The following is a 13,234-nucleotide window of genomic DNA, read 5'->3' on the forward strand; positions in this document are numbered from 1 at the left end:
AAAGATAAGCATCCACCTTTTTGGTGCTGCACTTGGCTACAAATCCTGAGAAAAATCATCAACCATGAGTCCGCCTTCTGTTTTTTTTTTTTGTTGTTGTTGTTATTTTTTTTTTTTGTAAAAATTGACAAATCTTAAAAACCCTACAAATACTCACAGTAACAAGAGACCAGTGCAGGCAAACGATACAACAATTATGACGGCTGAACAGTGACCATCACTTTCTGCAGCCACAAGAGCGCAGCATCGCGACACAAATCACACTCCAGTACTGAATTGAGAGAACAGCAACATTTTTGGCAGGCACGAGGATGCTACTGATCCCAGTTCATTTTTAAGTTGGTCCTTGTACAGTTTATATCAGGGACTGAAATCACTGGTTGTTGCCAATCCTTAATCTACATCATCTGATATGCTGAGATTGTTCTATCTGGTGCTACAAAGAGAAACAATTGAGAAAACATGTTACTCAATTAAAAACAAAAACAGCTTATGAACCCTACGTATGATGAGTGTGATATATCGGCTAAAATACAAAAATATATGATTTGAAAATAAATTTAAACATAGAAAAATATATATAATCAAATGATATAGTATGTACATGATCGATGGTCACGTGACCCATGCTTTAGTTTGGTTAATACAGACTGAATTGTCAATGGACAATCAAAGTATAGACTTCTATAATTGATCAGGCTGCTGTATGCGTTCTGTATTATCCTGTTAGCTTTAATGAATGTATGATGTAGGACAGGTCGTGTGTGTGTGTGTGTGAGTAAGGGTGGGGAGTGTTCTGAAGGTCATCTGAAGGTCAACAGGCCAGGCAGAGAGGTCACCATACTGAACATTTTTCCACTGGGTTCATTGGTGAACTCTTCGGACAGTGGAAAACACGGGCAAACTCATCAAACTGGGAAACGCTACCAATGACTCTGCAGGGGGGAGGAAATGGAAACATTTTATAGCAATGTGGACATTGCAAGTGTGTATGTGCACATATGTTGCATAATTATATGATAATTTAAGTGTAAAGTACTTTAACTTATTTCCCAACATTGTGTCATTTTTTATGATATGCTGTGACTGAAGATTATTCTTAAAATAAAAAAGCAATGCACACAAATGCAACACACTGATGGCTTTCTCTGTGTTTGTGAGTGTTTTTTAAGTTTGTATTGGTGGGTGTGTCTTGTACCTGTAATGCTCTGGTGCATGTTTGTCAGTTAGCAGCTGTAGGTAGATGGACTGAGATCTTCTCTTCATACACCAGTTCTGAAAAGACAACATAGAACCATAAGGGGTCGCTCTGGCAATTTAATATTGCACTTTAATTAAGGTGCAGGACATGTTAGAGACAGATTTAAACCAAATGCACGGTCAAATATTCTGATTTATAGTTCCTAGAATGAGATGAGGAGGTTGATCCAAAACCCTGGTGTCCTACATTTCCCATAATATAATTTAACAGTATATTTCATTAGAATAACCCTGCTTGGTAATTTCCTGTTTCTGTTGACTTGATTTCTGTTGAAAATATAAAACCTGAAGCCACATCCAAAGGGACCCGAATGACATCATGAGGGTTAAATTTCAGACTTCAGGATGCTCCCTCAGAGCTGCAGTGGACACTATACATCTGTTTTCAAAGGCTGAGTAGTAATAGTTCTACTGACAAGTAAACAGATCTTCATGAGTGAAATTGGTGGAATGCCCCTTTAATGCAGTAGTGACCCAACCTGGATACAACTTGGCCCAAAACAAACCTGTCTACAACTGGATGTGATCAGCCAAATCTGCACATACACAACTTACTACAAGCTATGTGTTGCTGTTTAGATATTCAAAAAACAGTTTTGTCAAGTTCATGATATTCAGTCTTCATAGCTTTACTTTTTAGCATAAGTTTTTTTTTTAATGGGCTAAACAGTACAGATTGCATAAAAAAGTCTTTCCAGATTTTGTTACTGCTACAATAAGCCATGAATTTCAATGATGCTGATGGATTTAAATGATAGATGTAATAGTTGCAGGGTGGTCTAGTGCTTGGAGACACTGTAGTATCATCAACACAATGCTTTTTTTGTCCCTCCAATGGTTAATGGATCCATCAGCTAATGTTGGGGTAATTTATAACTCCTACCTGCTCTGTATGATCAGTCACTCCGGCTGAGAGCAGCAGCTAAATGATTTAACATGTAAATGTAATGAAAGACTGTGGTGTGGGTTCCATAGAGAAGCTTCAGTACCTGTGCAAAGGCAATGAAGAGCAGCTGTTCATGAGTGTATTTGAGACCGGGCAGAGGCCTCTCCGGACCATGTTCCCTCACCCACTTCTGATATGCCTGGATGGACAGACAGAGAAGTATGCAGGGAATGATTAATGAAATTATGACTCCTCAACTCATGTACAAAGTTATTTCCATGTTGGAAATCACTGAAATGTTACAGTATGTACACAGTGTTGGGAGGGTTACTTTTACGATCGTATTCCTGTCTTCAGAGAAAAATGTGGTACGCTTTGTCCTGCAACTGATACTATCTAAAGAAAAATGGCATCCAAGAGTCAACATTCTTCAATTTATTTTACCTTTATTAATTTCCACAGCTCAGAAATTAGGGAAATTAAAATTAAATTTTTTATTCTTAAATATTGATGAATGAAGAAAAAATTGGACTCCAGCAGAAATTTCACACCCTCTAGAAAGTAGTTGCAGTTGGCTAAATCTGTCACAAAAGCACAGTTCAACCACTAGATGGAGACTAAAACCGTGTGTTCGCATTGAGGACGACGAGGCAGGCTATCTGCAATTCATCCCCCATGCCATGTAAATAAATGGAAACTGGCTTGAATCGACTCAAAATGATCCAGAGACATTGGAGTAGCTGTTACTAGGAATATTATGCAACCAGACACAACTTTTAACCATAGAAATAGCAAAGGTATGACATAATTTGTAGTTGTATATTTACAATGGGAAGTTTGTTTGGATTTTTCTTTGACGGTTTGTTCCGTGAGTCACAGTGTCATATGACTATATTTGTGCTTGTTTAACTGCCCTGAGATGTTTTTAATTTATGGGGGCACTGTTGACCCCGCCGGCGTGGGCTCTTGGGCTTAAAGGGTTAATAGTTGCCGGGTGATTGTTTTGTCAGTCTCCACTCCCCACCCAATGGTTATAACTTACATCACCCGACCGGCTAGCTAACGCTAATTAGCCGACTTAACTCAAGATGCTTCTTCGAATTAGACGTCTCTCAATGCTGAAAGCAGCTTCGTTGTCACTGCACGTTGATGTTGCGACCTTCTTTACCAGGTGTGTAGGTAAAATGTTTTCTGTATTTCCATGGCAAAAATGCATTTTTGTCCTCCTCCTCTTGGTCGTTCATGTCGTTCTCCACAATTGTCATTTGCTGTTGTGTGGAAAGTGCTCTTGCGCATTGATTTGCAGCGTATTTGCGCGTGCATAATGCCACCTGCATCCACACAGTGCAACCTGCGTGATGCAGTAAAGTAATCACTAATCTTTTTTAAGAAAGTAACTGTATTCTGAATACACCAATTTAAACTGTAACTATAACGGAATACAGTTACTCATATTTTGTATTTTAAATGCATAATGCCGTTACATGTAATCCGTTACTCCCCAACCCTGTACAGTAAATACCTACCATGAACTATGGAAAATAAGAGTTGAAATTGACAAAGTTGCATTTGATATGACTTATTTAAAATCCTTCATTAATTTCCTTTGTAATTTGTTTCTACACACAAAATAATCCTAACTTCAATATACAGACAAATAGACAACCTTTTCTGTCCAGACAGTCGAAAACGTACACACACTGACACAAGCAGAGGAAGGAAATTCAAGTCGATATGTTGATCTTTTATCTGATTCCAGAGCAGTTCTGCACGTAATTTAAATGCAAATAAATGATTAAAATAAAGACATAAAGTGAAAGTAGAGACATAAAGTGTAAAAGAACAAAGTGTAATATTTAAACATTGTGATGCCACATAGCTGCAGTATTTGAACAATGATGTTATCTGGTATTACTTACGAAGTATGACAGCTTGAGTCCTCCCATATCTGCTATGTTCTCCCCCAGTGTCAGACGACCATTCACCTAAATGCAGAGAAAGAAACTTGAACTTCTGACACTATAACATGTCTTAATATCTCTGTGTTAATACCTGTGTGTAGGTATGTATATGTAACTCATAGGTTTACCTTACTGATGTACTTAACTCTCGGATCTGGTATGTGGTTTAAAGGACAGTTTCAAACAGCATATCTTTTTCAAGGACAAGTTACTGCTTCCTGGTCTTTTCCTATGATTCAGTACTTTTAAAGGGATCACTTGGTATTTTGAGACATTTGCTTTCTTGCTAGGAGTTGGATGAGGAGAATGGTACCACTTTTACTGTATGACTTTATGCTAAATATGAAGCAATCATCTACCAGGACCTCAAACTTGCTAGGGTACAAGTAGATACTCAAGACAGAGCTAGGCTAGCTGTTTCCCCAGTTTACCAGTCTTTATGCTAAGCTGGTCAAAAAGCAGAGGCTGAGATGGCAGCATTGGGCAAGCTCATTCTGGATAGCAACTGAAATAAATCGATACCAAGTAGTATCGAAACATCTCCCATCAAACGATACCTGCATTCGATCCTTTTTGCACCCAAAGCTAGAAAATACTTGCCAATCAGCGCAAGTGTTCTTTGATTAATACATACTAATAATTTGAACTTGACTTGAAATGCATTTGTGTAAAAATTAAATCATTTAGATGTAGAGGAATGGTGACATTTTATGAAATGTAATTCACATGATGAGTATCAAATTAGGTACTCAGTTGGTATCTGTATGACTTTAAGGGTACTTGGATTGGTACTGGTATTGTAATTTTTTTAACGTAACTCAGCTGGACCAACATTTGGCAAAATGCAACTCAATAATATCTTTTGTTAGAACCTCCATGCCAAGTAAACGCCAACATTTTTCAAATCTGATGACGCGGCTTCCTGTTATAAGCACGCAATCTTCAATCACAAGCCAATATACAGTATGACATCATTATAGTGTTATCATAAGGGTGTTAAGACTTGTGCAATGAGTGTGCAAACCCACCCTCTGGTTGTAAACTGTGAAATTATCGTAGAGCTTGACGATACATTCGGCCTTCTTCTGGAACTTTCTGTAGGACTCCTCGGTCCACCACTGTTTGAGGTTGCCGTGACGGTCGTACTGGCCCCCTAGGGACATGAACCATTGCATCACTAAGATGAAGGGCAAAAGGGCAGGGGGGGCAGTGTTAGCATGAAGACAACACAACCTAAAACTTTCCTTCACAGTCCAAAGAGCTGCCCAGCACGTCACAGAAGTCAAACTGTGGGGGAGGGGGGGGGGGCAAAAGTTAACCTTGGCTGATGTATCCGCTATATGAACCAACTGGACTGTCAGCCAACTAAATATGTAGAATAGATGGTTGACAGTCTGTCAAAGAAGTTGCCAAAGTACAAACTTGGCAGAACTTTAACACATTCATTAAATGCTTTTGCTGTATCTTAAAGGGTAGCACTTTGACTTGAAATGAAAGTTAGAGATTGTGGCTAATAATTTTGTTTAATGCACAGTTGCAGACAACCTACACACGTCATCAATTTACACAAATCATCAGGGAGCACTTCATCTTTCTGTGAATTAGAAAGGTTCAAAGCAATGATAATAAAATTAGCTTTGTTGCCATGGATTATGGGTGAAGAGGTGGTCAATCTTACCCCAGTCATCATATCCGTGTGTTAATTCATGGCCAATAATGGCTCCTATTCCTCCGTAGTTCAGAGACCTGGCAGCAGGGAGGAAAGATATTATACATTATATCCTACTATCTACCAGTTACCTACACTATGAAAGAAGACACAGCACATTTCATTTTCTTTATGAAAAGTTGAAATGATAAGAAATGAAACAAAGCCTTAAAAAACAACTCACACAGTCTCACTTCAAGTAATAGTTTGACTTTTTGGGAAACACTATTAGCTTTTGCTGAGAGGCAAATCAGAAGTTTGATGCTTTTACTTATAACTGTCAGTTCAATATGGAACTAGAACCTGGATACATTAACTAGCTTAGCATGAATACTGAAAGCAGGGACAAACCACTAGCCTGGCTGACAAATAAGATATAGCATGTTCATTGATTTAACACTGGAGGCACTGGAAGCTAACTGTTTCCAGCCTGTATGCTAAGCTAAGATAACCATCTCCTGGCTCTAGTTTTATATTTAACATCTTCAATCCTTTAATCTAACAACTCAACAAAGCAAATAAATGTATTTCCCCAGCTGTCAAACTGTTCCTTCAAACTGTTAAGCATGCAGCTTTGGTCTTCATTGGTTGCACTTTAGAGCAGACCAATGCCTTGTGACTGATTGAAGGTGTCTCATTACAGTCCACTATTGCCTTCCTTTCCCTCATTTCGTCCCATTGTCCTCATTACAAATTCTGCTCAGCCAAGGAAGATAAAACTTTCACTTGGGATATCATTTTGGATCCATGTGCCTCCGATTGCCATTGATTAGAAAACATCACATATCTGTTTCACATGTGAGGGAAGAATCAGCACTTGGAACATTTCCGGCTGCAGTGTGAACATAAATCTTTATCCACCAAGTTGCGGACACAAAATTCAACACCTTGTAACATGTTCCCATCGAACAGCTTCCATTCTTTTATATGCACCCACTGGTCCACAACTAACATGCCTACTCCACCCGTGCCAGCAGCCTCCCAAAAAAAAAAAAAGCAGGTGACTCCACCTCTCCTTGACCCTGGTCCAGGGCGAGAGTGCTGTCTTTGCACATGCAGATATGGAGAGCGATGAGAGGGCAGACTCAGGGCTATTCACATGGCTACGTCTGAAAATGACTTTCTGACAGCTAGTCGATACGCTGCCTCACACCAGGCCCCACTCCCTCGCTAAACTAACTGCCTGATTGAAGCTTCATTATACTCGACGTGATAGCGGAGAGGTGTGTGTGTGCACATGTGTGTGTGTAAAGAAGTAAGGCAGCGAGAGTTTATGGGAGGTGAGGGCTACTGCAGTAATAACTTAAAGGGGGCAGGTACACACTTTAAAATAAGCATTAATTAATATTGATTAGCATGCATGGTAGCAGGTAGTGGAAGTAGCGGTGATCACCTTTAATGAAGACATAGAAGTGTTAGCTAATGTTGGGTATGCAAACTGCTAGGTCTAATTATCTCATATTTGTGAGGTGTGTGTTTGTGTGTGTGTGTGTGTGTGTGTGTATGGTTGCTCAGTGGAGTTGATATGAATGCAGGAGGTGTAGCTCTTTGGATTAGTATTGTATGTGTTGTCTTAGAATAATAGTGATTCCTGGCAGCAGTAGCTTTGCTCCTTGGTGAATAGCTTTGGTTAACAAAGGGTCTGTTGAGAAGGAAAAATAGTTGTTTACCTTAGAATTCCCTCTCTCAATGATGTGCCTGGTGTTAGAAGTCTTTTCTCTACTGATAGCCGTCGCCTCCTCAATGACCATTTTCTGACCCATGCTTTAACTTTTTAGATTGATTTGGTTTTAATTCCTGCCAGTATTTTATGAAAATCAGCTCTCACAGAGTTGAAACTTGCTTGAGACAGGTAATACATCATCGTGAACAATTAGTTTTCTTCATGTTATGTTTTTTCACTCACCACTAGGAACCACTGAAAAAAAGATTGTTGTTGAAGCACTTTCCCCTTGTGCGGTTGAGGGAACTCTATCATTAACAAGGACTTTGTTGACAATCACTTAATGTGAAAAAAAATATTTCATTTAAATGTCTACATTGTCTATGTTTGTGTATTATATAATGCCTGGGTGCACAACCATGAAAAACATTTCAAAACAGTCCCTGCTCTAATGCATTACCTTGTATTGGTAACATAACTTTAAGTGTGATGTGATGTATGACTTCTCACTTTAGTCTTGAGTGGATGTTCATACTGTACTGTAATTAATTGAAATCAGTGGCAGTCTAGAAGGAAGAAATTAATCTATTAAACTTTTGCTTTGAAAAATTTGCACACAGTTGTAAATGATTAAATATAAGTAAGCAAGGTATACCTAGTTTGTAATTACTGGGTTAAACAGCATGATCTTTTAAAGGCACACTATGTAACTTCTACCGAACAAAATGTTACAAAGCAATATCAATCTGAAGTCACGTTATCTAGTTTTATCATAAACTTCTGGGCATAATAGATTAAGTAAAACTGTACCAGCAAAAGTGTACTGAAATGAGCAAGCATGTGTTTTCTTGCTTATGAATCAAACTATTTTTATTTGTAACAAAAATTGTGCTATTCCTTCTTTCAAAAGTTATAATTTTGCTTTAAAGCAAATATTAAAAAGAGAGAGTAGAGGACCTATAATTTATTTATCACTATCATATATCAGTCAGAATGTTCTCACCCCTCAGTGTCAAGGTTTGATTACTAAATCAATATTCTGTTAAACTAATCAATATTACACTGGTTGTTTATAGGAGTCCCAACCCTGAATATATTCTAGTGAGACAGTCTGATCATTTTCTATACATGTATGCATTGGTAGTTATGATTAAATATTTATTTATAGAATTCCTGTTTAATACTGATAGCTGGGCATTGAACCTCAGTATTTGTTTTAATACTGAAATGTGCCAGGTATGAAAAGTTGGCATCATTTGTCTGGTTGGATTATAATCTTGTTAGCGTATTCATGGACCAAATAGTTCCTGATGTAAATCAAGATTTTGTCCATTTTTATCTTGTTAATTCAGATAAAGTTTGTGTGCGCCTGTATATGCTAGAACATTTAATATTTGAGAAATGTGGCTTTTTTAAAAAATAAAAAAGGTAAGCCTATACTATATAGCTCCTGTTAAGATATTGTGTTAAAACTAAAACTTTAACTGGTTTGGATTTCACTTAAGTTTTATTATCTAATAACACAATTAAAAAAATATTAGTTTGGACAAGAATGAAACTGGAGAAAATGCGCAGTCCTTTTATGGAATAAAGATGATCATTTTTAAATATTTTGTGTGCTGCCACAGAAAAACGTTGCTTATCAACAGCTAATCCAAAAAATATTAATACTGGCCACAAAATAGCAGAATGTCAAACACAAAGAGCTTTTATCTAAAACCCAAAGCTGAGGAGGAATAATTTGTGTTCTGATTTAAATGAATGACTAATTTGAGGTAAGGGATTGTTTTGTATGGTGCTGCAATAATTAATTAAAACATTTCTCATGTGGAGTTTCTTTGAGAGCCAGAGAGGGACGAGAACAAGTGAGATAAACAGATCAGATAGAGACGGGCGGAGAAGCTATCTGCTTTCATGCACTGTCAATTTACTAGATGGGCTCAAATTTAAGGGAGGCATCTTCTCAATGACACCTGTTCCATTAGTGGGACCTTGTTCAGTAATTGAGCTCTTGGTGGGTAGTTAAATTGGTTTAATCAGGTGTGTTGGGACGTAAAGGCTCGGCACACTAACACTGCCTTTAATGACCTTTGTTGTGGTTGCGAAGATGTTGTTGCTTCCCTACGGAGAGTGGCAGGGAAAGGAAAGGCGGGGACAGGAGGACGGGTACTTACTGTGGAAACTCAGAGTTGTACAAAGTGGGCTGAAGGATGCCGGCTGGAAAGACTGAGGGAGAGATAAAGACACAAGATGAGGCACACAAACGATAGAGAGGAGCAGCTTTTTATTGCGGGCTGCACAGAGGGAGAAGTTCAGTGCAGAGTAAATGAAAAACCCTGACTGACTTTAAACCTGCACTAGCCAAGATATTTATGTAAAAGGCATCTACACTATCATCCCAAATCTTATTGTGTTGCTGCAATAGAGGGCAGCGACAAAGAAAAGAATCACTCTATTTGCCCAAATAAGTGGTTTACTCTGTCCCTTAAATATAAACAACTTAACACTTCATCCAGAGAAAGCTGTTTTTCTAATGATGAATAAACCTGTTGACCTCCTCGACACCATCACCGTCTCAGACTTCCGCTTCTTGGGAGTCCACATTACAGAGGACCTGACATTGGGCACAAACACAGCAGAGCTGGTGAAGAAGGCCCAGCAGACTTTATTTTCTAAGGGTTCTTAAGAGGCACTACATCCCTCAAAAGCTGCTGGTGTCCTTCTATCGCTGCTCGATCGAGAGCATCCTGACGTACTGCCACTGTGTTTGGTTTGCCAGCTGCACAGTGGCACAGAAGAAAGCGCTGCAGTGGGTCATTAAGGTGGCCCAGAAAACAATCGGCTGCCCTCTGACACCACTGGAGGACCTACAAAGCTCCCGCTGCCTCAGGAAAGCGCTAGCCATCTTACAGGACTCATCACACTGCTGAACTGCTGCCATCAGGCAGACGATACAGGGTCATCAAAACACCCACTAACAGACTAAAACACAGTTTCTATCTTACAGCCGGTGTTACATTAAATACTACCAGGCAGTGACTCAAATAACACATGCTCCTCTGTCTTACACTGGATATGCACTTTAGATTACTGTAAACAAGGACTGTGTGCAATATTGTTATGTGGACAAGTGAGTGGGTTGTTTTATACAGTTTTTATGTGTTTTTATATTGTTTTTTATGTGTTTCTTCTTTTTATTATTTAATAGCTCTGTTGCATTGCCAGGGACTGCACTTAATTTCGTTGTACCTGTTAGAATGACAATAAAGATATTCTGATTCTGATTCTGATCACACAATCTGAATACGACATTTCAGATTGTGTGATTCAAACATTAAAACATTTCAGTCATCTCGTGTTTCCACATCTGAGGTTTACATAGCTAACTAGCTCAGTTAGCTAGCTACATTAAATAGATATTTTAGCATTGAACAGTTCAGCTCTGTATCGTAAGTATCTTTGACTTTATTTAAGTGGCAAACGACATAGTGAATATCTTGATTTTTTGGACTGTTAAACCCATACAATCCTTGTTCTGGATGTGCAAAATGCTTTCTTAAGTTCTGCTAAAGCTAACATAAGATATTCCAGTCAAGTAAAATATATCCAGTGACACTAAATTGTGATGGTTAGCATTGTAAATTTGATCAGCTAATCTTCAGCAGTTAGCATTTGGCACAAAGCATTGCTGTGGATGAATAACACCTCAATGAGCTAGCATGACCTCACAGTCTTCTTTCATATATTTTTAGCATTTTACAGACTAAACCAGCTTGTTTTACCCTAACCAGAATCCATTTCTCTGAAAACACTATGAATACATATTGTGGTCATATTTAAACCATTTAGCATATGTGCAAAATAATCTGAAAAAAAAGAACAACTGTTCAACTAATATTGTTGAAATTGCACACATTTGTAAAAATGTACTGTATATGTCTTTGTCTCTTTACCTTCAAACAGAACCAGAGTGAAATGAACTAAAGGAAGCTAAAAGATAGAGGTGCAATTTAAGAATAATCTATTATTTCATGTAACAGTAAAATAAAAATAATTAGATTATATTAGAAAACAAACAAAGATTAGAGCTAGTGAGAGTATGAAAATCAAACCAGAGGAGAAAGAGCAAGAGCCATAAAGTGAAGGGGCAGCACGTGGAGTGAGAGAAATTATGTGTGGGGTTAAAAAGAATGACCCAGGAGGCCCTGATGACTGTGTTTGTCTGACTCCTCCTGTCCTCTAGCATCAGCTTGCGAGCACACTATTGATTTTTCAGCGAGAGATTTAATCCAGCAGGCAGGCAGACACAGACAGCGGGCTGAGTCTGGGAGAAGACGAGAGAGGGAGGGAGGGAGGGAGGGAGGGGTGAAATCGCAAGGCTAGATTTGTTAAAAACTCGGGAAGGTGTTACTGCTTGTTTTTCCTCCAGGGGGGTATTAAGTATGTGAGGTGGAGATCGAAGCAGAGTGAGTGATGAGAAGGAATATGATATGAGGAGGTGGACGCTTTTTTCTCTCTCTCTCTCTAAGCGGCCGTCGCGTTTGACATGTCGAAAACAGACGGCAACATGGTGTAATTGCGTGTAACTAATGCACGGCCCACATCGTGGTACAGAATAGCAATGGGAGGGATGAGAGGTGTGTGTGTGCGTATGTGTGTGGAGACAGATGAAAGAGAGAACACAAATATCAGTATGTGAGATGAACGATCACGCACTCACCCATTTGGTTCTTGTTTGGGAGGTAGTAGGCATTAAGGGCCTGGGGTGGGAGAAGCCACCTGAGTATAAAAACAGGAGTCAAAATAAACAGGGCTTTAAAGATGGGATCCTCCACTCTCTCTCTCTCTCTCTCACACACACACACACACACACACACACACACACACACACACACACTCAAATCACTCATCTATCTCCTCGAAACACTCCCTAGTCCTGAACAGAATCCCAAACACCTCTGTCTCTCTGAAATGATCTCATGGGATGGCATATAAATAACACATCACTTTTGAGGACATTTGGCCTGTCATGTTTACACATTTTTGTGCTTTCTGCATATCATTTAATGCTGTTTGGTCCCCATGAACTCAGTGAAACAAAAAATGCTGACCTTCCTTTGATTATCAGTGCAAAGATGCTATATTTTAAGATTGTTTCGATACTAAAATGTGTTTTTGATAACATTTCTAGTCAAAAATGTGCATTTTCCTTTCATAATCTTCATTCAGTAAATGTATATGATGTTTAGTTTGTCGGTTATTACGAAGATTCATTAAGCCTTTCTATTGTTGCTATGGTGGTTGCTATGGATACTGCCATTGGTGAAATTACAGTTACAAGTTGTTTGAATAATAGCCTTTGCATGGTGTAGTTATCTGAGCTTTTATATTATTATTTTTTATTTTATGTAACTCTCAGATGTGAAAATATTGTATTCCTCACTAAGAATAAAAGAAATGTCTGCCTTTTTTTTAGTTTTCACTGAAATAAACTTGACAATCACATGGGCTAAACTGCCTTAAATGACATGTGAAATTGACTTCAGAAATTGCTGTGTGACTCATACACCATTTGGTGATGCCAGGCTGGCCTCTCTCGCTCTTTAAACCCCTCCGGTGAGAAATATTAGGTGTGTGTGGTCCCACGGCCGAAGTTCCTCCCTGCATATGAAAACACGGACAGTTCCTTTACTCTAATCCACTTAGAGCCAGACCAATTGATTGGCAGAAAATCCCCCAAATGACTAACTCTGAAA

General features: G+C 38.7%; 1 protein-coding gene across 1 annotated transcript in view; it reads right to left on the bottom strand.

Moving 5' to 3' along the window:
• Window positions 1–755: 755 nt before the first annotated feature.
• Window positions 756–13,234, bottom strand: part of LOC128360379 (endothelin-converting enzyme-like 1) — a 36,166-nt gene continuing 23,687 nt past the window's right edge. Inside the window, exons 11-18 of the mRNA XM_053320794.1 lie at window positions 12,199–12,257; window positions 9,653–9,704; window positions 5,786–5,853; window positions 5,136–5,260; window positions 4,066–4,131; window positions 2,250–2,345; window positions 1,199–1,275; window positions 756–935 (exon numbers count right to left, since the gene is read on the bottom strand). Coding sequence (XP_053176769.1) covers window positions 836–935; window positions 1,199–1,275; window positions 2,250–2,345; window positions 4,066–4,131; window positions 5,136–5,260; window positions 5,786–5,853; window positions 9,653–9,704; window positions 12,199–12,257 — 643 coding nt within the window. The 3' untranslated portion in view covers window positions 756–835. The remainder of the gene's footprint in view (window positions 936–1,198; window positions 1,276–2,249; window positions 2,346–4,065; window positions 4,132–5,135; window positions 5,261–5,785; window positions 5,854–9,652; window positions 9,705–12,198; window positions 12,258–13,234) is intronic.

The sequence above is a fragment of the Scomber japonicus genome, chromosome 6, assembly GCF_027409825.1.
Source record: "Scomber japonicus isolate fScoJap1 chromosome 6, fScoJap1.pri, whole genome shotgun sequence".
NCBI classification, from domain to species: Eukaryota; Metazoa; Chordata; class Actinopteri; order Scombriformes; family Scombridae; genus Scomber; species Scomber japonicus.